The sequence below is a fragment of the Miscanthus floridulus genome, chromosome 8 (genome assembly GCF_019320115.1).
Source record: "Miscanthus floridulus cultivar M001 chromosome 8, ASM1932011v1, whole genome shotgun sequence".
Taxonomy (NCBI): Eukaryota; Viridiplantae; Streptophyta; class Magnoliopsida; order Poales; family Poaceae; genus Miscanthus; species Miscanthus floridulus.
The window spans coordinates 14581981-14606205 of record NC_089587.1 but is presented as its reverse complement, the minus strand read 5'-3'; the positions used below and the strand labels follow the sequence as shown (position 1 = coordinate 14606205).

General features: G+C 44.3%; 1 protein-coding gene across 1 annotated transcript; it reads right to left on the bottom strand.

The window, feature by feature from the left end:
* Window positions 1-19042: 19042 nt before the first annotated feature.
* Window positions 19043-23305, bottom strand: LOC136475807 (phosphoglycerate kinase, cytosolic-like). The gene is made up of 7 exons (XM_066473417.1): window positions 22849-23305; window positions 22542-22744; window positions 21003-21080; window positions 20660-20920; window positions 20012-20329; window positions 19609-19767; window positions 19043-19507 (listed from the first exon to the last, which is right to left on the bottom strand). The coding sequence occupies exons 2-7, from the start codon at window positions 22734-22736 to the stop codon at window positions 19310-19312; spliced, it is 1209 nt and encodes a 402-aa protein (XP_066329514.1). The 5' UTR covers window positions 22737-22744; window positions 22849-23305; the 3' UTR covers window positions 19043-19309.
* Between the last annotated feature and the right edge of the window lie 920 nt (window positions 23306-24225).

Sequence of the window (24225 nt, the reverse complement as noted above, 5' to 3'; positions counted from 1 at the left end):
CCTTTAGGCGGCTTGCGATTGAACTTGGAGCGGAGGTCGCGGTGATGGAGTCCTCAGACGAAAGCGGTGATGACCTCAGCTTCCGTGATGTTAGGAATAGAATTCCTCATCTCGAAAAAACATCTAATGTAGCTACAGAGGAGCTCGGACGGCTTCTGGTAGATGCGGTTTAGATTATGCTTGGTGCCCGGCTGAGTACACGTAGCCATGTAGTTGTTGGTGAAGACCTTCTTCAGCTCTTCCTAGGATTCGATGGAGTCCAGGGCGAGGCATGTAAACCAGTTCATCGTAGTTGGCGTGAGCATGACGAGGAGATAGTTCGCCATGATGCTGGTATCTCCCTCGGTGGCGTGCACTACAGTGCATAAGCTTGTAGCCACTGTGTGGGGTTTATTCATCCCTCGTAGGGCTCGACCCTAGTGATTTTGAAACTATGGGGCCACTGGAGTGTTCGGAGTGCCCTAGTGAATGCTTGGGGGCCTTTAGGATCATCACCGTCATGATCTGCAGTGTTGCCGACATTGAGCGGCTAGAGGGCTGAGTCTGGATTACTAAACTCTTGCTCGTACTCTTGATGGTGGTGTACTTCTTTGTGGTGAGAGAAATGACGCTCATCGATATGACGTCGAGCGTCTTGGAGATTGTTGATGTGCGCTCAGATGTCCTAGTCGACTTCCTAGTCTTGTTGGTGACGATGGTTGATGTGATTGCCCCTAGCTCCCCCTAGAAAGGTTGTCCATCATTGCGGTGCTGGTCAGCAAAACGACTTCAGCTAGGACGGCGATTAGATCTCGACGTGATGGATCGGCGAATCGAGCTCGTGGAGTAGGAAGGTCTCTGATCCTAGCAGATCTCGTTGACCTAGCAGTGCACCGCTTTAAGCATGGCGGCGACCTTGGTGCCCTTTGGTGTCTGCAGGATCTGGGTGAGCTCGTTGGTGGCCACAGCCAAGTTAGGGCTTGGGGTCTTATAGACGTCGTGGCTGTCAACATGGACAAATTCATCGTCGAGGTTGCACTAGAGTGGGCATGGCCTTCCTTGCGAGTCGAGCTGATCATTACGAGTAGCCCCGGCTAGCACAAGGGCAGCCTCATTTGCTCATTGCTGCGCACGGTTGACGTTCTTGTTGATACGAGCGGCGTGGTCCTCCTCGGTTTCCCCATCCCATGGGGGGCTATCAATGCTGACATTGAAAATTCTGCCTCCATGTAAGGGCGGTAAAGGAGGCTATATGGCGGTAGTTTCGGCGATGGTCTCTGTAGAGCCCTAGGACTCGGAGTGTGGATTTTTGTCTAGGATGGTTTGGAGGGATGCTTCGAGGCATCGACCGACATGTAGCATGTTGATAGTCGGTGAGAGCTGGTCGACGAGAGGATGGATATCTCCCACCTAGTCGGTGAAGTTGCTCCTTAGGGTATCTTGATAGGTGGCGGCGATGCTAGTGAGCCTAAAGGATAGGGCCGTAACCCCTAGAGTTTCCTGATCCATCTTCGATAGATCTGAATCGGAGGGTGGTTGGCACTAGACCAGAGTGGTTAGGGACAATTCTATGATGGAGAGGCAATCAGTGAGCTTCTGGCCAACCAGATCGATGGATGCGATCAGATCGTCGTTGTTGATTTGCCTCCTCAGGTAGCATGGGAGCAAGCAGCGAATTGTTGGCAAAGACGACCTTGGAGGTGGTTTCAAGATTGGATCTGTAGTCGCAGGTGTTGGGGTGAACGGTGTAGTATTGATTTGCATTGGTTTGATGAGCTCTTTGACTCCATCAGCGTTGATGATCCAGGAGATCAATCTGACCATGAAGATCTGGTCGGGCTGTGGGAGGGACGAAGAGCCTGTAAAATGTACCATCTTGTTCGACATGGAAACAACACGCACACTGCTACCTAGTGCACCAACTGTCGACAGAATATCATCGGCAGTCCTTCGAGGGGGTATCCCACGAAGGTAGATTGATCGGTAGAGATACATGTAATCAAGAACAAGAAGGCAACAGAGACACAAGAGTTAGATAGGTTTGGGCCGTCTACTCGACATAATACCCTACTTCTATGGTCTGTTGGATTGTATTGGCTATCGTATGATATTGCATGTGTTTAGAGGGGCGTCTCTGCCCGCCTTATATAGTCTGGGGGCAGGGTTATAAGTCGATTAGATCTCGAAGATAACCAAAAAGTAATAACATATTACAGGAATCCTGGGATCATATGTATCCTAACAGATCTCGTAGTATCTTTAGGATATCTTTCTGGTGTCGTACGGGACACACCGAGCAGTGCCATGCCCCGTAAGGCTTTGTCTTGTGGGCTGGGCTACCCCTGGGGGCGCAGCCCATATGGTCTGCCATGGGTATCCAAGGTCATACCCCCCACATTCAGGCAACAGGCCCTACGTCCAGTTGAGGTCGGTCGGTGACTTTATTTCTGAGCCCAGGTGCTCAAAGTTTGCGGTGGGGTTACAAACGAGTAAGGAATGAGAAGGGGGTGTTAGAGGCCCGCTCGGACTCTAAACCGAGTGGAAGAAAGTGACAGATGCTCAAACGTGTGCTAAGTATTAGAATGTATGCTCTGTGTGTCCGAGCTTATCAGTTGTTTAGAGCGTGTAGACTATGTAGCTATCGAGTCCTCGAACTATTGAGCTATCGAGTCGACCAATCTTCGGGGGGGGGGGGTGAAGGGGGTCGTGACGCCTAAGAGGGAGGGGTGAATTAGGCAACTTAAAATTCTAACTCTAAACTATGGCCTCTGTTTCTAACCTTAACAAAACCTATGCAAAAGACAAACTATCTAAATGTGCAACTACGGTTTTACTAATGTGTTGCTATCTCTACCGCAAAAGCAGTAATGCAATCAATGTAAATGCGGAAGCTAAAGAGCAAGGTAGAGATATGCAAACTCCCATCGATGACTCTGGTATTTTTACCGAGGTATCGAGAAGCGCGCAAGCTTCCCTCTAGTCCTCGTTGGAGCCCCTCGCAAGGGCCAAGCTCCTAGTCGGGTAACTCCTTGGATAGGCTCAGGCCTTCCCCACGTGCAAGTGGGTCTCCGACGTGTCTTTTGGCAAGCCTCTCCCAGATGCTCCCTGCCGTCTTCACTATCAAGCTTTCGGCCGAAATGTCGTGGGCCTTGTTCCCTCCGGTACACGGTGGCGGCCACACCACAAACACAGTTGGTGTGATCTTGCAAGACTACAAACCCCTCTTATGTACAACAATGGTGCGTGCAAGCACCGAGTGGCAAGAGGTATGCAAACCTCACTAAACACTAGGCCTAAGCCTAGAGCAAGCGCATAAGCGGTGGTCTAATCAACCTAAGCACTTTGTAAAGCACCTACGCTAATCACCTAATAAATCACTAAGCGCTATACAAGTGAAGATCACTAAAATATTGTATCAACACCCTTGGTATGATTCCTTAGCTCCACACTACTCAAATGGCCATTTGGAGGTCTATTTATAAGCCCCACTGAGAAAGTAGCCGTTGGGGATGAAATCTCGCTTTTCTGCTACTGACCGGACTCTGACCAATGTCCGGTCAGCACTGACTGGACGCGTCCGGTCACAAAAACGGCTCTCTGGAACCTTACTGATGTTGACCGAACTCTGGTACTCAGCGTCTGGTGCAGCGTCCTGTGCAGCGTCTGGTCACTGCTGCTGACACTGCTGTTGCCGAGCCTCTTGATCAGAGCGTCCGGTGCAACATCCTGTGCAGCGTCCTATGCAGCGTCCGGTGCAGCGTCATGTGCAGCATCTTGTGTAGCGTCCTGTGCAGCGTCCTATGTAGCATCCTGTGCAGCGTCCTGTCACCTCTGTGAGCTCGTTTCTTCGCGATCTTGTGTCCGACTTAGTTCCTATCTTCGTGCTTGCACTTTGCTTGATACCTTAGGTCTTCTCTTGTGCTTCTAAGGTCTTACTTATGGTGTTGATCATCGGATCATCACATCGCCTTCATCCAAGTCACGTCTAGCACCCTATTGAACTACAAAACAAACACTTGCAAATTCTTTAATCCAACTTGGTTGTGTTGGTCATCAAACACTAAAATCCAAAGTAAATGGGACTAGGGTCTATTTTCCTTACAATCTCCCCCTTTTTGGTGATTGATGACAACACGACCAAAGCAAGCAAATAATAGAATTTTGAAAATTGAAAACTACCTACTTGCTAGGATGCAATGCAAGGGGATGATGCTAAAAAATACTACTTATAAGATCTAAAAGATACTACATAAAAACTTATCTTGCCCTTGCAAAATATCCCCATGTGGCATTATGAATTTAAGCCTTGCTTCCCACAAATTCTCCCCATTACATAGGCAATCCATAATCCACTATCCTTCCTTTCTCGGACCATTAGCACTTATAAATTATTAATGCTTGCTTTTGGTCCTATAAATTCTCCTCCTTTGGAATTAAACACCAAAAAGGATGACATTTGTAGCACAAGGGAGGGTCGAACTTTGTGATCCTTTATAAGTAGAGTGGAATAGGTCACGAAATTTGACTCTCACATTATGTAGATTAAGCTCCCCTTAAATATATGCATACATATGATAGAAAGCAAGGAATATGCATATTTGGCAAATTATTGCTCAAGGGAATTTAGTCTATATAATGCATGGAGAAAGCATATAAATATCAAAATGAAATCAACATGAGGATATCGGTTTAGAAATACCACATGTGGAAATCAATTTAATTTCTACCACTTGCAATAGGTGGTGGATGTTTGAAGTATGATGCTTAACTCTGGGGACTCTATTTTCCTTGCAATAAGGCTACTACATACATGATAAGCTTGAAAAGGTGTTAGTCTCAAAGCATCCAACTTGTAGATTAGCCTCCCCCAAAATTTATGCACACAAGTGTGGGATACTTGTAGAAGTCATGCACATTGATTTGAGAATCAATAATACTACTTGAAAGATGACTTCTCATGAATGTGAGAATCATTTTCGAAGATAATATTCGAGAGAAATTATCTACAATTTGGTCTTTGACATATATTAGATGTACAATCAAAAGACAAGCTATGTGCCGTGCTCCTAAACAATTTTAAACCATGTAGGTTTGCTCCAAAGGTAGAATGAAACCGAGCAAATCTACCATAAGATATGCCTAGTGTATGCATGACAAAAGATATAAGCATGCAAATGCAAACATAGGCATAAAAAGTGACTAGATGCTATAAGATGCCAATTTATGAGAAATACCACTTGAAGAAAGTACCAATTGAAAGTAATAACATCTAGTTATCTAACATGGAAAGGGGAATTTGGGTCCATAGTATTCAGTAACCCACTTGGCAATGATTTTGTCCATCATGATGCACCCCATGAAATGCACCCATACTTTGCCAAGTCTCCAAATTCCCCGAAGTCCATTGGACTTCTCACTTCCCTTTCGGGATCCAAACCTTCTTGGTGCTCTTCATGTTGGAAATGATTTCTTTTGGCACCCAAAAGCGTTTGACCCCATTATTGGCTTGCTTGTTCACCTTGATGGCCACCACCTTGTCATTTTTCTTCTTCTTCAAAAGATAAGGTGTGGAGGCCTTCTTGTCCACCTTATTGGTGTAGGTGTTGGAGAGCTTGCTTGTTTGCTTCTTCTTTTTCTTCTTTACTCCTCCCCCATTCTTCACCTTGCACTCATAGGACTTGTGACCTTTCTTGTGGTACACGTAGCAAACCATGGTTTGTCCTTCATCAAGCTTCTTCACTCCCTTGATGGTGTTATCTTGATGAAGTTGGGCTTGCTTCGCCTTGCCTTTCACTTGAGTCAAGTCCTTGGTGAGGTGAGCTACTTCTTACTTGAGTTGCTCATTCTCCTTTGCAATCTCTTATGTGCATATATCTATAATAACTTTCTCAACACAAACTTGGTTGCACAAAGATGAGTCTAAACATAAATCATTACAAGAAGTAGAGGCATTCTTTTTAGACATGTTAAAGATAGAGCTTTTCTTTTTAGATGCCTTGGTGGGTGTTGTACTAATAGCTTCAAGCTTAGCAACTTCATTAGTTAGCTCATCATAATGTTTGCACATGGTTTCCATTTTAGCAAGCAAACTTTTATAAGCAACTTGTGAGCTAGCTAACTTTTCTTTTAATCTTTCATTTTTCTTTACAAGTTGCTCATCATTGATTGTGCATGAATTTGTTGTTGCACTAGCCTTAAGTTGCTCAATTTTAGTAGATAGTTCAACATTGATATTAGCAAAGTTCTCATATTGTTCAAGTAAAGTTTTATATGCTTCTTGTGAACTATCTAGCTTCCCTTTTAATTTTTCGAGCTTCTTTTGTTGACTAGTGCAAACTTTAGCATAATTAAGATTTTGTTGCACAATTTCATCATAAGAAGGCATTTCATCATCACTATCACTCTCACTAGAGGATGAGCTTTCGTTACCTCGTGCCATAAGGCACATATGAGAAGAGCTTGATGATGAGTGCTTGTGGCCTCGCCTCTTGTGATTGTGTTCTTCTTCACTTGAAGAATCATCCCATGACTTTATTGATGTGAGGGCTTGGTTTTTGCATGCCTTCTTCTTTGTTTTGGGTGTGGCCTTGTTTGGACAAACTTCCATAAAGTGCCCCAACTCACCGCATCCATAGCATCCTCTCTTTCTTTGCTTATTTCTTTGACTGGTGAAAATGAGATCTTGAATTTAGATGGGCACACCCTTGACATTGAGCCTTTGGATCATCTTCTCCACCTTGTTGATAAGTTTGATTGATTCTTTATCAAGGTTGGAGGTGGAGGAGGAAGATTGATCATCATCACTTGAATCTTCATCATCATCATTATCATCCTCATCTTCTTCTTCATCTTCACTTGAGGAGCTTGAGTTTGAGCTTGTCTCAACTTGCTTGCCCTTCATCTTCTTTTTCTCGCTACATGCGAGAGCTTTGCCTTTGCTTGATGAAGAGGCTTCTTCTTGACCCATCTTGCGTGACATTTTAAATGCCACTATCTTGCCAATGACTATTTCCGGGGTCATGGTGCTCAAGTCCTTCATGTTGTGAAGGATGGTGATGATGCTTGCATATTTTTTTTGTGGTAACACGGAGATGATCTTCCTCACGATGTTCGCATTATCTAGCTTTATTAATCCTATTGAATGGAGCTCATTGATAATTAGATTCAAACAAGAATACATATCACGAACAAGCTTATTATCATTCATTATAAAGGAATCATAATTTTGTTTAGCTAGATAATGTTTTTGCTCACGGACATTAGATGTGCTGTCATGGAGCTCTTGAAGTTTTAACCAAATTTCATGTGCCGTATTTAAAGTGAATACTTGGTTAAACACATCCATGCTAAATGATTCAAACAAGCAATTCTTAGCTCTAGCATTGAAATTCATTTCTTTTCCATCACTCTTTGTGGGTTTTTTAGGATTCTTAATGTGTTTCATTCCGTCACGAGTGACTCTCCAAACTCCCAAATCAACCGCCTCAAGATAGCAAGCCATTCTAACTTTATAATAGGGGAAGTTAGTGTCGTCAAAGTGCGAAGGCCTATAGGTATCCATCTCAACCACTCTAAATAGCGTCGGCTCAACGGCGGTTAAGCCAAAGGTCCAATTTGAGCCAACCTGCTCTGATATCAATTGAAAGGGATCGTGACGCCTAAGAGGGGGGGTGAATTAGGCAACTTAAAATTCTAACTCTAAATTATGGCCTCTTTTTCTAACCTTAGCAAAACCTATGCAAAAGACAAACTATCTAAATGTGCAACTACGGTTTTGCTAATGTGTTGCTATCTCTACCGCAAAAGGAGTAATGCAATCAATGTAAATACTGAAGCTAAAGAGCAAGGTAGAGATATACAAACTCCCATCGATGACTCCAGTATTTTTACCGAGGTATCGAGAAGCACACAAGCTTCCCCCTAGTCTTCGTTGGAGCCCATCGCAGGGAATCCCTCGCAAGGGCCAATCTCCCAGTCGGGTAACTCCGTGGATAGCCTCGGGCCTTCCCCACGCGCAAGTGGGTCTCCGACATGCCTTCTGGTAAGCCTCTTCCGGATGCTCCCCGCCATCTTCACTATCAAGCTTTTGGCCAAAACGCCGCGGGCCTTGTTCCCTCCGGTACACGGTGGCGGCCACACCACAAACACGGTTGGTGTGATCTTGCAAGACTATAAGCCCCTTCGATGTACAACAATAGTGCACGCAAGCACCGAGTGGTAAGAGGTATGCAAACCTCACTAAACACTAGGCCTAAACCTAGAGCAAGCGCATAAGCGGTGGTCTAATCAACCTAAGCACTTCGCAAAGCACCTACGCTAATCACCTAAGAAAACACTAAGCACTATACAAGTGGAGATCACTAAAATGGTGTATCAACACCCTTGGTATGTTTTCTCAGCTCCACACTACTCAAATGGCCGGTTGGGGGTCTATTTATAAACCCCACTGAGAAAGTAGCCGTTGGGGACGAAATCCTGCTTTTCTGTTACTGACCAGACTCTGACCAGCGTCCGGTCAGCACTGACCAGACGCGTCCGATCACGAAAACGACTCTCTGGAACCTTACTGATGTTGACCGGACTCTGGCACTCAGCGTCCGGTGCAGCATCCTATGTAGCATCCGGTCGCTGCTGCTGACACTGCTATTGCCGAGCCTCTTGATCGGAGCGTCCAGTGCAGCGTCCTATGCAGCGTCCTGTGCAGCGTCCTGTGCAACGTCCGGTGCAGCGTCCTGTGTAGCGTCCTGTGTAGCGTCCTATCACCTCTGTGAGCTCATTTCTTCACGATCTTGCATCCGGCTTAGTTCCTATCTTTGTGCTTGGACTTTGCTTGATATCTTGGGTTTTCTCTTATGCTTCTATGGTCTTGCTTATGGTGTTGATCATCGGATCATCACGTCGCCTTCGTCCAAGTCACGTCTTGCACCCTATTGAATTACAAAACAAACACTTGCAAATTCTTTAGTCCAATTTGGTTGTGTTGGTCATCAAACACCAAAATCCAAAGTAAATGGGACTAGGGTCCATTTTCCTTACAGGGGGGCTTTTAGGAGAGAGCTCATCCCCTTTTATAGTTGAAGAAGATGGCCTTACAAGTCAGAGAAAAAGAGAGTGTATACGAGTGGTGCCTAGTCTTGTTGCCCACACCATTGGGCATGGGATGGCCGTCGGCGCCCACAATACTGTTTATGTTCAGACACATCTAACAGGCTCTACCATGTTCGCCTGGTACAGTAAACGACAGCGCCCACAATACTGTTTATACTCTGACGCGTCTAGCAAGCTCACGCTGGAATTGGGACAACCGGACATGTTTGGTAGGCTCACGCCTCACTATGCTAGAATAAGGACAACCGGACGTGCAGGTCACGCTGACAAGATGCAGGCCACTCAGTGTTCAGTCGTGGATCTCTGTCCACGTGTCCCCCACGTTCAACGACGTCCACACGATCCCAACGATCGATTTTCACTGCGCGAGAGCTTAAGTCATGACCGGACGCGTGTCAGTGAGACCTGACGCGCCCAAGCCACGTCCGATCACGCGAGCCCATGCTACCTGCGCACCACGACCTGATGCGCTGCTCTATGACCGGACGCACCAACGCGTGGACTCCGGTCAGGGGACAAAAACTACACCGAGAGGTTCTGGAGGTGACCGGATGCCTCTGGTCGCCCACGATCGCACAGCGGGGTTCAGTTCTCCTTTGCCTCAGTAGCCAGCCCACACCAGCATACGTCATCCTCGACTAGACGTAAGGCCTGCGCGACTGATCGAGCACTTCGCTCAGGGTCTGATCACGAACCCTAACTGCGCCTCCTCTACTCAACTGATCGGGCGCACCGGTGCAACGTCCAGTCGCTGTAACAGCGCCTCCTCAACACCAACTTCTCCACCCTTGCTCAAATGTGCTAACCACCAAGTGTATCACCTTGTGCATGTGTGTTAGCATATTTTCATAAACATTTTCAAGGGTGTTAGTACTCACTAGAATCTAAATACATATGCAATGAATAAGAACATCTAGTGACACTTTGATAACCGCATTTCACGACGAGTTTTACCCCTCTTAATAGTATGGCTATCTATCATAAATGTGATCACACCCACTAGTGTCTTGATCATCAAAACAAAGAGCTCATATCAATATTACCTTTGCCTTGAACTATTTATTTTTCTCTTTCCTCTATTCCAAGTCCGAGCATTAGATCATCACCATGGTCATTACCACCATCAAGATCTTCATCCATTTGATCTACCACTTGGAATATGTACTAACCTATCTCATGTTCACTTAGAGTCAAAGGTTAGTACCTAGGGTTTCATCAATTCACCAAAACCAAACTAGAGCTTTTAACGGTGCTGGAGGGCCAGCCTTGGGGCGAGCAGGGCGGCGGCGGAGGGCCGGGGACGGCGAGGGCGGCGGGGCGGCGCCGGAGGCTGGCCTGGGAGCAGGTGAAGGAGCAGCGCATATACAAGGAAGACCGGTTGATGGCAAGGCCTGAATCCACCGGTTGATGTATAGCGTTTCTAATTTTTTTTAATATAAGGAAATAACTAGTTAGTTGACGAGTGGACAAACGTGACTACGTGAGGGCAGCTTAGAGCAACTCCATAAAAATATGTTCCAAAATCCATGATCTAGCCATTCTCTAAAATAAAATCACTTCAATAAGACTACTGCACTCCAACAGTCTTTGTATTGCTCCTTCTCTATATTTAAAACTTAAACTTGAGCTCTTTTTTTTATTTGATGCAACGCACGCCATTGTTAGGATGAAGCTGCCCACGAGCTGGAGCAAGCTCACAGCGTGGCCACCATGGATGGACTACGAGGAGCCAACTCCGATGTCGTCGTCTAGCGTCGTAGCCAAGAGGACACGGACACGACCGAGAGGAGAGGAGCACACCTAGGCCAAGCAGTCGCGCGGTTATAAGATAACTAGCCGAACCCCCGTGCTTTGACGTGGGTGCAACAAAGCAAGTCCGAAAGAAGTAAGCACTATAGTAGAGTTGCAAATAGATTTATTTGCCAACTAGGTTACAACAACATGATTCAAAAAACGGCATCATAATGTCCAAAAGATATTTATATGGATGCAAGATTGTTCATTACATATATTGAAAGTAATAATTTCACTCTATTGTTGTTGCTACCTTCGTAACCATCGAGAAGTATGACATTCCAATCTTATTGTAAACTAAACAATACTTACCTCTGTTTTCAGTAAATTCACAGTAGTACCTTGTAAGCAGCAAGTGTCGCTTAGCTTATAAGCCGTACTTTTTTAGCCAACTAACGGTATTTTCGTCTCACAACAAATCAGTCAACAGTACTTTCAGTCGTGACTTATCAGCCAAGCGAACGGGGCAAAGATCAATATGAAAGCCGATTTTTTGCTTTGCTAAGGACTAGAGTTGCAAAGATATAGGATTGGAGTATTGGGTGGCAAGATAACCTATTTTTGGTGAAACCCAACAACAGTTGTTGAATCAGGGTGTTCGGTTTCGATGTAGAATAAGTAGTTCAGCTGTTCCGCCGCCAGGGCCAGCCGGCGAGCAGATCCGCCACTAGCTAAACCTGGGCCAGCCTCCACGGCGGCGTGCCAAGCAGATCCACCACTAGGGCCGGCCACGGAGCATGGCAAGACCAAGGGAAGGGGGAAGGGGGAGGGGGAGGTGGCGTTGGAGGAGGGAGACTCCACAGAGCGGAGGGGGTCGTAGAAGCGCAGGGCGGCGCAGTTGCGTGCGGACAGCAGGAACAGGGGCCTTTTTTTCCTCCTCCCTGAGACTGTCTTCAACCAGGAACCCATATGGGTACCCAAACCCGAAATGGGTAGCAAGAGACCCAAAATCAGCCTCTAACAGAGTACCTATCCAGGAGATCTATTTTGGGTTGCCTGAGAGGCACAACCCAAATATGGGCATCCTCTCTCCTGGAAACCCATTTGCAGAAAGGATTCTCTTTTGGGTCTTGTTGTTGGAGAAGATGCCGAATATGTATTGAACCTTTTGTCTTTAGTGCTACCGAAAGGACGAATATGTCTTGTACTTTATGTGTTGTTGTTGGAGATAACCTAAGTAGCATGGGTTCCTGGAAGCTTCCCTGGAGGCGGTGACTTACTAGACGTCAATGCCAAATCGCAGGGCATGGAAAAGAAGGCGACGTGGCTGAAGGAGGGATCAGTAAATGGAATATAAGAATAAGGGTAATGGTAAATGGTAGATTAGACGAGCCTGCTTTGTATTTGTATTTGATCTGGTTTATAAGAAAATCATGATTAGATTACAAATATTCTTATATAAGCGGATTCAAACTGATCATAGATCAGTTGGTTAGATTCCTTGTGGTGGAACCTATTCATCTGGATTTAAGTCCTTCACTTGGCACATGTGCTCTATTTTACTAGATTTATTCCAGGATTTAACGACGCTATGCTTTTAGCTGTAGGCGACGTCCTCGTCGACAGCAAGGCACCAGTGGTGACTTCGTGAATCTCGAGATCTGCCGACTCAGTCCTTTGGAGATGCTTATAGAGGTTTATAGGAGTGAGTGTGCGTGTGTATCGTGGACGTATGTGTAATTTTAAAAAACAGAGTGTCCGTATTCGACCCGGTTTGTCTCTATCTGCGGTATTCCATCAAAAGATAAATAAAACAAGTAAAAAGAAAGTGTCCGCCCAGCTACGTACGGCCCATCAATCAGGGTTCAACAACACACACAGACACAGTGCAATACATGGTACTACACGACAGACATGTCGGCATGTCGTCTTGCATTCTTGCAGCCTGACGATGGCTTTGAATTCTTTTGCCCTATAGGCAACAAGTTTGCCAGGGCCGACGACGAATCGAGGCTCATCAGACTCAGGCTCAGATCAGACACGCGCCACGAGCAGAGCTTTGGTTCCCGTTCCCGGTTCCCCATCCATCTCGTCTTGATCTCGTGGCGTGAATCATGAGTCGTCCCAATGGTACGCTTCTCAGCGATTTATCTACGGCATGTACGTACGGGCTCATCTTATATATACTCCTTCCATTCCAAAATAAGTTTCGATACCATTTTCAAAGAGGAAAACAATCTCAAATTTAACCAAATATATAAAAATACTAATATTTATGATACCGAATAAACATTAGGTTAATTATGCTATATATTTGTATTGTAAATCTATTTGGAGATACAAGTTTTAATATTGTTTTTTTATAAGTATAGTCAAAGTTAAGACTGATTGACTCCTCGAAATATATGATAGAGACTTATTTTGGGATGAAGAATATATACTTACTCCATCTCATAAAATCTAATTTTTATCTTTCGAAGAGTCAAATAGTTTTATAAATTTAATTAAATCCATAAAAATACTAACATTTATAAATAATATCTATCATTAGATTTTAACCATGAAATGTATTTTTAAGTATAACTATTTGAAGTCATAAGTACTCTTCTGCAATTGATAACGAGAGAACCAGGGAATGGAGGAGAGCCCTCGCACCCCCCCCCCCCCCCCCACCCTCGAGCGACTCTAGTAGAATCTGATGACTCCCCGTCACCAGGGCCCTCACCCTCCACTTCACCATCACCGGAGTGTGCTCCATCGAAAGGAGGACGCATCTCTCCACTCTATCTCAGTGGTGCTGACATGGTCGATTGCCGGATTTGCTTTCTCTCATTGGCTAGCCGCCCTTCCTGGTGGTCAGAGGTGACAGGGAGGCCACGTGCGGTCATTCTCAGGCATGCATGCACGTGTGCGGCGGTGACTTGGCACGGGTGCATTAACTCTTCGCCCCTCCACAACCCCCCCCCCTCCCCCCAGCCCCGACGCCAACGACACCCTTAGGTGTCGTATTCCTCCTTGGAGGCGTCTGTCAATGCCCCCCCTCCTCCGCACACTCTAGGGCATGCTGATGTCGCCCCACGGGGTCTCCGTCACCGCCTATTGTCCCTGTCGCGTTGCCAGTCCGCGTTGGAGCTCTTTGTTGTGCTTGTGTGCCTCATATTCATCTCTTCTCATTGATTCTCCTACCGTAGTGCTCGTTTGGCCTTGCGGATGCTTTGCCACCGTCGCTCGGCTATTATGGTGGATGCTTTGTCGCTATCATTGTGCGCCTCTTTTTTGACAGATACTTGGCCACCGTCGATCTCTTATTTGGCGAATGCTTTATGGCCGATGTCGTGTCAATTTCTTCACTGGCGTCTGCTTTGCTGTCGAGATTGTGTTGGCTTCATGGCAGGTGCTTTGCCACCGAGGTCGCTTTGGTCTCTTCTTTGGCAGATGCTTTATTGTCGTTGTTGCAAGAAGCACGTCTCATCTTCTATGGTGGATGTTTTGCCACCGTTCTTATGACTTCTATGTACAAATCATTGTGTTGATGTCTATTTTTGTCACAGGTTTAGTCTGTATGGGTGTGGGTCTACTGCTCTAGTTTGTACTAGATCGATTACCTCTGCCTTGGTGGTCTGTAGTCTGCGCCACGAGGGTTCTCTCATAGTGCATCATGTAAAATTCTCTTCCTCTAAATGAAACACGTGCTACGTCACGTTTATGAAAAAATCATAAACACACTCTTAATAATTTCCTATATATATAAAACTTAGTTAAAATTTAAAAAGTTTGGCTCAATACAAGCCTAGAATAACTTCTTTTGGGGGGATATTCAGGGATGGAGATTTGCTCCATCAGTAGTACGAGCATGGAGCACAGTTCGTTGACTAGTCTCGCAGATGGCAATCCGACTCGATTGCTGCACGTAGCCAGAGTCGTACATGCATGGATCTTGAATCGTAAGCAAATTCATGGCATTTTGTTTTTGTCCAGTCACTACTAGCGGGCAGAGTAGCAGCTAGCTAGCAGTGTTTTCTTCGTCATGCATGTCAGACGCTGGCTTTCAATTCCTTTGCCCTATGTATGCATCACGTACGCGCTGCCAGGATGCTCGACGACTCAGAGCTCAGGGCAATAATATCATGCCGTACAGGAACCCTAATCCAAATGGTGATGACGTACACTGCGCTCTGCTATTTGGTATGTACGCGCTGCAGATGATTCAGTGACGACCGGAATGTGACTCAGAGCTTTTTTGTACGTGCATGACACTGCGGTTCCCTCTCCCGATCTTATCTAGCATTGCAAATGGCACTTACGCGTCGCTAACATGTCAGGATCATCGGTAGTATCTTGAATCAGGGGCCGTTTGGTATCTTTTCTGGACCAGCTCCGAGAGTAGTTTCACTTAGCAAACGGTGTTCAGGATACCGCTTCGTCTGGTATGTGCAAGCTGTGCATGTGCATAGACGGTGATCTATGCGTCTGGACCAGCTCCGAGAGTAGTTTCACTTATGCTCTGCTTGCTTGTACCCACATCATGAGTCCATGACACCACCATGCACACACACACACCCCATCCATCATATTATGCTCTTCTTCATTCAGTTCATGTACGTGCTCTCCTCTCTCCTGCTGCTAGCTAGTTGCTAGCATGTCTTCCCCTTCCCCGGTTGCTCTGCAAGCTGCAAGCCTGGACCACAGGCCGGCCAGCCGGCCGGTGCCATACATGTGTTTGATGGTGTGAGAGGTTGAAGCTGCCAGCATGATCTGATCTGACCACACAAACCTAGCTAGCTATGCGTTGGGTTGGTAGCTAGCTAGTGCACTTTTGTCAATGGGGTTTCAGGGTTTTTCGTTCTCGCACTGCGATATATAGATCCACGAGGAATTCACATGTGGATGGATATGGATTTGATATTCATCACGTTGTCGACGATGGTTTGATGCCGGGAATGGGTGTGGGTTCCGGTTAGAGAGGGCTTCTGGTGTTGCCCTGCAGTAAGGTTCGTCTTTCCTGCTAGCTAGCTAGGCGATGGCCATTCGTGCATGGAGCTTGCTAGCTGGCTCTCCGTATCAGATCATGTGGCACCTTCACTCTCTCACCACCACCAAATGATCACCATCTGAGTGAAAAAGGTTGAGCTTGAGCAAGCGAGCGTTTGTCGTCGTCTAGCGGTCTAGTTCGTGTGATCCTAAAGAATCTCTTACTGTTGACCCAATAATTTCCTTTCCTATATATGTTGCAGGTCTTGTCACAGCAGTCTCATGGTGATATTTTCCCTCTCTTCATTAAGTGGTTTCATGGTGCCTTCTTTTATTGGAACAGCTTATATATATTGCTTAGCAGATGTTTTTGTCTTGGGCAGAAGTTCTTGGAGTGTCTCACCCAAATGTTCTTGTCTTGCACTGAAGTTTTTTTGGAGTGTTTCTTGCCCAAAAGTCAAATCAATTGTTGGTACTTCTTTCTTCCAAATTAACTCCCAATGAACATTTTGCTGTTGGGGGGCCTCGATTCTTGTTCCAGATCATCCCCAATGATCATGCGTGTGGAAGGTAGGAAGATTGCTAATATAATCTCTTGTTGCTTATCCATATTGATTCTGTTTGTTTAGTAGATCTTGTTCTGTAATGGAATTTCTCTTGCCATTGCATGTATGCTAGAGTTTGCTTTACCAGACACTGCTATATATGCTAGAGTTTGCTTTACAGACGTTTTTTGTTCTGTCTAGTGCAGAACTTTTCTCGAGAAACGCTGAACGTACCTTGCGCAGAGCTCAATCGATTGTTTCCAGCTTTTTTCTGAACATGAGTGTAGTCTACTTCAGTTTTGCATCCAGTTTACACTGATTGCACAGGCAGCTAGGCCTGGCTACAGTGCTGTTCATTTGTTTTCTTCTAGAATTCAGTGTTGTTCATCTGTTCTCCTCTAGAATTTATTGCTGTTCATTACACATTCTTCAGTGCTGTTCATTACACATTTCTTCAGTGCTATTCATTAAACATTCTTCAGTGTTGTTCATATGTTCATCTCAAATCCTAACGATAGTTCCAGATTTAGCATGCCATCTAATAAAGTTATAAACTCCAATAATTAGTTTGGCAGTGCAGAAAGAGCACCATTTTGGCTGTGTCTATTACTTGAAGTCAATGTAAGTTACTCACACAAAAAAATAGAGCCTGCAATTCATATGATCTCAGCACTGACAAGATCTTACAACTTTTTGTGCACGAGTACTGACCCAAATCAACTATACATGATTGTCATGACATGTCAAGGACTTTTTACACAATCAAATAGTACAGACAGAAATGTGCACACATTAAAAAAAGCTAAACATTGCAAGGTACTATATATGAATCCATAGCATGTGAACAGTATACTGCAGGTAGAAACTAGGATGAGATGATGTAGCCTAACCAAATATTCATGTTCACTCTGATGCTCAATTAGATTCCTTGCCCCCAAAAGTCCAAGCAACTCAGACTTCATTCACTGGAAAAACATTTTGCAAGATTCTGGTGTTTGTGCTTAACAGCGACACACATCATGCTACTCCTCTAGGCACCCTGTTCGCTCGCAACACGCACATTCCATGGAAGACCCCTTCACAATTCGGAAAGCTTCTTCCCATGTCAAAGTCGCATGTCGTCGTTCATGTTGGTCATGCAGAGAATTTGGACTTGTCGAATTGAAAATTTTAAAAAATAAAGAGGAAAAGGAGAACATTAACAAAAACAACATATTTTTTTAATTTTTTTAATTTCAGTTGTGATTTATGATGACTAATTAACTCTTCAGAATATGTCCTCATTTGTTTCGCCGGTTAGGCAGCTCCAGCTGTTTGGACTGTGCATGATGAAAAGGACAAGAACCGAAGTTGACTGAAATATAATAAGATGGTGACAATGTTCGATTTTGATGGGACAATTAATAGTGGTTCAGAAAATTAAGTCCAAGAGCATCTCTTTCCAGAAAAAAATGATACAATTTTTTTTTACGAAACAAAAAATATACAATTTAAAAGAGGGCATGGAATGAATGGATGGAGAATGAATTATACCGGGAATATATAATATAATGCATGGAATCATGCATGGTGACGACAGCTTGTGACATGTCGAATTTATCATTCAAGTGATGGCAAAGTACCATGGTAGTCAACAAGTGGTAGTGTGAATGTGTGATACACAGCAGTTGTATATAGCTCTTTGGCTGGGGTGAATCAATGATATAGAGCAGTGAGCGATGGCGAGTCATATTGGGCAGCGTGTTGAGGTCCCAATCCAACAGATAGCAATAGATAGTCGTGCTTATAGTTGTTTACAGTTATTTGTGCTGTTGCTCAACCGTTTAGGTTGTTTTGCTGTTTTGTTGAATTGTCCAGTCTAAATTCCTTCTTTTTATTTTATTATTATAGCCTTATTCGTTTAAAAGAAACAGAGAATATAGAAGTAAACTAATAAAATCACTATGATCGTTGTTAAATGGTACAAAGATAGAAACGTTCTGGGGAAAATCACTTAAAACCGATTCTCGTTTTTTACTTCTCCAAAGAAACACCTAAAACTTGGTTTCTCCTTATTCAAGTATTAGTTACCTAGTTTCTACCCAAATTCTATTTTCAAGAATCCATTGGTTTCTCATGAAACTTGGTTTCTCCTGATTCAAGTTTTAGTTCCCTAGTTTCTACTTAAATTAGTTTCTACCCAAATTCTCATGATTCAAGAATCCACTGGTTTCTCATGATTCAAGTTCTAGTTACCTGATTTCTCCTAACTTAAATTTTAGTTTCAAGAGTCTAATAAGTCCAGAGAAAAACCTAAAACCTAGTCCAAAGAAACACCTAAAACCTAGTTTAAACAGTTCTACAAAATGGTTCTGATTCAGCAGAAAAAAGTTTCTAAAAAAAAAAAGATCTAAAACAAATCCGAATCCCTAACCAGATCTAAAACAAATACAAATCCCTACCAAACATACCCTAAAGCTCAATGATAATATGCACTTTCCAAATAGATATGGAAAAGCAACCAAATTTAAGTTATAATATAATGAATTAATAAATAAAATAGTGCACCAACCCCAACTCGGGAAGCAAGTTTTATGTGCAAGTGGCTACCATTAGAACACTGAAAGAAGACAATTTAACTAACTAAATTAGAAAACCTTATTGCCAATTCATCTGGCGGTACAGGTAGCAGGAACGAATAGCTACGGCAACACAGGGATGCAAACTGTCAGAACAAAACATATCAGATATCACAGTGAAGGGATGCAAACTGTCGAACAAAACATATCATACAGATCCATGGAAGTTTGTTAGTTCCAAATTTCCGAATTCCAGTCACTTCACTCACAGCAGCGAGGAAGTAAAAGCTTATTCACGACTCATCTACCAAAACTCTGGCAAGCCTATCCCAAGTCCATATAAGAGCCATAACTTTGCAGTGTTACACCAAGGTCCGAAACAAAATGACACGCAAGCTGGCAGAACCAAGAAGCTTAGGCGTCATCGAGCGCAAGGACACCTGGTAGAGTCTTGCCTTCCAAGAGCTCCAAGCTTGCACCACCGCCAGTCGAAATGTGGCTCATCTTGTCAGCTAGCCCAGCCTTCTCAACAGCAGCAACAGAGTCACCACCGCCGATGATGGTAGTGACACCCTTTGTGGTTGTAAGCTCAGCCAGCTTCTTGGCAATCGCCTGACAAAACACAATTGTCTTAGTTGCCAAAACTAAGAAATAAAAAGATGGACATGACAAGCGCAGATTGATTGATTGATTGAATGCAAGATTATATTCACCTCAGTGCCAGCTGCAAACTTCTCAAACTCAAACACTCCCATGGGACCGTTCCAAATAATAGTCCAGGTGGTGTCCAATGCTTCATTGAATGTTTTGGTGGCATCAGGGCCAACATCAAGACCCATCCAATCATCAGGGATAGCAGTGGCAGGAACAATCTGTAAAAGGCATTCGAGTAAGCATCAAGATAGCATGACAAATTTGTTTCCAGTGCTGCACTATGAAATTACTATCATACAAATTAACATGTCACATCACTAGTAACACTGAACTATTCATGTGCAATTATACTTTGTTGCACATTTAAGCTGTAGAATTAGTGTTGAATCGCTTTCACAATTTATCAAAAAAAAAAAGAGAATTCTGAAGTACCATCTGAGGTGTTTGTGTAAATAAACTAACCTTGCTCTCAGCATCAGCTGCAAATTTGTCCGCTACTACAATATCAGTGGGAAGCAAAAGAGAAACCCCCTTTGCCTTCGCCTTCTCAATAAGGGAAGTTGCAAGCTCAAGTTTATCTTCTTCCACAAGAGATTTTCCAACAGAATATCCCTGTGCCTTGTAAAATGTGTAGATCATACCACCACCAAGGATGAGGATATCAACCTTTTCCAGCAGAGACTCAATGACCCCAATCTTAGTTGAGACCTTGGATCCACCAACAATGGCAGCAAAAGGCTCCTTTGGGTTGGCAACAGCTCCAACAAGATAGTCAAGTTCCTGGGATAATTGAAGTCATTTGTCAAACCTTTCCTTTTTTTCTTTATGATGAAAAACTGAATTCTTAAAAAGATTTATTGGTCTCTTTTGAAAGGTATAACATAAAATTTACCCGTTATAAATGCAGAGAGGATCCATTTAATCATAAGATTTTTTTCCCTTTGGAACTACGTATAGATGATCTACCAGGTTAAATTGAACGATTTGAAACTACAAAGGAATGCATGGAATAAACAATGATAGATAAAACATACAGCCATTTTACCACATCCTACTCAACAGGACCTAAATATACTTAAAAGATCATGAGCAGGGGTAACATTTTATTACCTTCTGCATGAGGAAGCCAGCAACAGCAGGCTTCAAATACTTGGTAACTCCTTCAGTTGAAGCATGAGCTCTGTGTGCCGTGCCAAAAGCATCATTGACATAAAGGTCAGCAACAGATGCTAGCTTCTTAGCAAACTCGGGCTCGTTCTTCTCTTCCTCCTTGTAGAATCTAACATTCTCTAGGAGCAGAACTCCACCTTCTGGCAAAGCAGCAGCCAACTTCTCAACTTCCTCACCAATGCAATCATTGGCCATCACAACCTATTTATGCACATATTCTAGCGCTTAAAATAACTAAAACATAGCAAATATCAAAATAAGCTAATGTCAAATCTTAGCATACTTCAACTCCAAGGAGCTCAGACAAGCGTGGAACAAGAGGCTTCAAGCTGTACTTTGGGGTGACACCTTTTGGTCGACCCTGGCAATGGCATCAACAAATTACATTATTACAAAAAGAAAAGGCATAGTTAGTTATTGTTGCTACATTCGAACCCAAAAAAGGTTGATGTGTTACAGATAATAACCACAAAGATTGATTCACAAAACACATACAGGTTAAGCAACCACAGAAAATCAGTCGGAAGCAAAAACAGTAGACTTAGATTACAATATAACTGCTTTAGTTTGGATATTTCCAAAAACAGTAGACTTAGATATAAATTATCGTGGTGCAAAATGCCAATTTCCAAGGGGTACAAGAAAACACGTACGGGTTAAGCAACCACAGAAAATCGGTTAGAAGCAAAATAATAATACCTTTACAATATAACTGCTTTAGTTTGGACATTTCCCAAAATGGTACACTTAGCTATAAATTATCATGGTGTAAAATGCCAATTGCCAAGGGGAACAAGATCTCATAAATATGTTGTTTCTGAGCATCAGCTTTCAGTTTCTAGACTAGATATACTATCATTTCATATCATGGAAAAATGCTATTATTTTCATACTGTCAAACAAAGTGAAATACTAGTTGCAGCAGAGGACAGGATTGAATTGGGAAATGATAATGATAGCCCGAATTGAATGTCATTGTAGACAGGTTTGTCCCAACTTCCAACTAATATAATATAACTTACATAGAAGCCAAAGGGAACATTTTGGCTTAAACCAGCATTCAGCCATCAACCATAGAAAAAAGAACTTTCATTGGTCAGCTGAAAGCAATAGCGAAGACAAATAACCCCATGCACTTCACCAGTACCAAAACTCTACTTACTTTTATAATGTACAATCCTATAAAGGTCAACTCCCCATCTTGTTAATTCATAAATATATAGACAGGCAAACTTAATGTTGAATCATGCTGATCGGTAATCAGAATGATGGCGCCAGAATCCATGTTGAATCATGCTGATCCTTTAATATATACTGGCATACTATTAGTGGAACTGCTGGACTGGACTGTTCACTGTTGGCATGGTTACAAGCAAGAATAATGACCAGGCACAGAATCACAGAACGTCACTAAGAAGTAATCTGAATATGAACTATTAGCTAAAGGTTGGCACAATTTCCATGATCATTCATCACACTGAGCTGCAACAGCTAACAATTGTCTAGAAGTAAATGAACTACAGTCAGTCGGTTAATCGGACAAGAGTTGTAGCCGTGCAAACCAGTATAAATTTACAGATCTAAAACTAAAACTGGGTCACCTTTGGCACAAAATTATGGCACATCCGCATCTAGAAAGAGCTGTTAATCACTACTGAGATATCATTGGCATAACAGCATTGAGTCAAAACAATGATTTAGATTCAAACTGACTCCAAATCCTGACACTGCGACGACGCAGAACCGCATCGCGCGAGGCCGATTCTCGCGACAGGCAGTATCCTGAAGTATGACAGACGGCCGGGTAGGTGGGATGACTTACCAGGTGGCTGGCGAGGATGACCTTGGCGCCCTTCTCGAGGAGGAACTTGATGGTGGGGACGGAGGCGCGGATGCGGGTGTCATCGGTGATCTTCTGGGCGTCATCGAGCGGGACGTTGAGGTCGGCGCGCACGAACACCTTCTTCCCCTTCAGATCCGCCTCGCCGAGGGTGCCCACGCTCCTCTTGGTCGCCATATCACTCCCTGCACGCAGCAGCATCAGACACGACGCCGCGGGAGGGGATCAGACTCAGACTACGACGACGAGAGCACACGGAGACCAGACGGCGACGGATCCGGCGACTCACCGCGGGTTGGAAGAACCGGATCGAATCGGCGGACGACGAGATTGGTGGTGGTGGTGGTGGTGGGATGCGATGAGGTGAGCTTTGGGCTGGGCGAGGCGATCGAATGTGCGGTCGGTTTTCTTTATAAACAATCGGCCACATGCGGAGTTGGCTATGGCAGGGCAGCGGGGTATTCGGCTGACATGCGGTGCCGTGCTTTGTGGGACCGTGTGGCGGTGGGAGAGCCGGCGTGGCTTGGGGGAGGCTGTAAGAGCGGCGCCTGCGGGTTCCCTGGGCCCGCGGATTGGGGATGGACGGCGCGGATTCGATGGTTTTGGAATGGGACGGTGGAAGCTTCTGGAAGGGAGACCGATGCGTGGAAAGGCAACGCCAGATGGAGATGGCCTGCTATGGATCGGCCACGGTCTCGTGGGCTCGTGGCCTCCGGCGGCCTGGACCATTGTTTTGGCGCAAACTGGCTGTGGCAGCTTTCCAGCGCTGGGGCATCATTGTGAGCCTATCTCCAACGACATTATCCAAAATATATGATCTATTCCACGTTTGATAGCGTTACAGGTAAAAGGATTTTATATCTATTTTTTGTCTTCTTCAATAACAGAATCCAAAAGAAAACTCTTTCTACAAATGAATCTCTAGGAGAGAGGATACTCATATTTGAATTGTGCATTTGCTGTAACCTAAATTGAGTATCGTATATAGATGCTCTGTTAGAGACTGATACAGTACCATTCGAGATTCATTTTGGATATAGATGCCCATAAGGGACAACCATTGGAGACAGTCTTAGGAATCGGATTCTCATCCTCTCGTATCCTTGAGCCTGAACGAGATAGCGTAGTCGAGCATCGGTAGCCACGTTACCTCTCTTCGCTGCACTGTTTGCCAGCGGCGGTGGCGATGTTTGGCCAAGCCATCGACTGGCCCATCTGTGTTTGTGAGGCTGCTGAAGCGCACCCTTGGTATTCCGAAGATGAGATACGGCCGAGTTCGAACGCAGAAACCTTGACCTTGCATAGTTGCACTACGTCACGATAAAAGTAAAACGCTGCTTAGAGCAAGGCTAATAATACAGATGGTTGCTGGCTGCAAGAATTCTTACAGCCTATCTCTTAGCCCACCCATATAGTAGTTAGCTCTTCAGTATTAATTCATGGCCTATTTGTCTCTTTCACAGAGTTTATAGGTTCTTGTGTCTAAACCGACTGTAAGCTTACAGCCCGCTTCTCCTCACTCTCATCTTCTTTCTCCTCCATCTCAACATTCAACCTACTTATAGCCTGGTATTATACTTGCTCTGACCGATGCCACCAGTGACTAGGCATGTCCTTGTCATCGGGGAACTCGTAATACATATATGCCACGGTCGTTTGTCCGTGA

Coding starts and splice junctions, on each gene's coding strand:
- LOC136475807 (XM_066473417.1), bottom strand. CDS start 22,736: ATGGCGACCAAGAGGAGCGTGGGCACCCTCGGCGAGGCGGATCTGAAG. Junction 19,768..20,011: donor CAGCTGATGCTGAGAGCAAG/GTTAGTTTATTT, acceptor TGCCTTTTACAG/ATTGTTCCTGCCACTGCTAT. Junction 19,508..19,608: donor AGTTTGCAGCTGGCACTGAG/GTGAATATAATC, acceptor GTGTTTTGTCAG/GCGATTGCCAAGAAGCTGGC.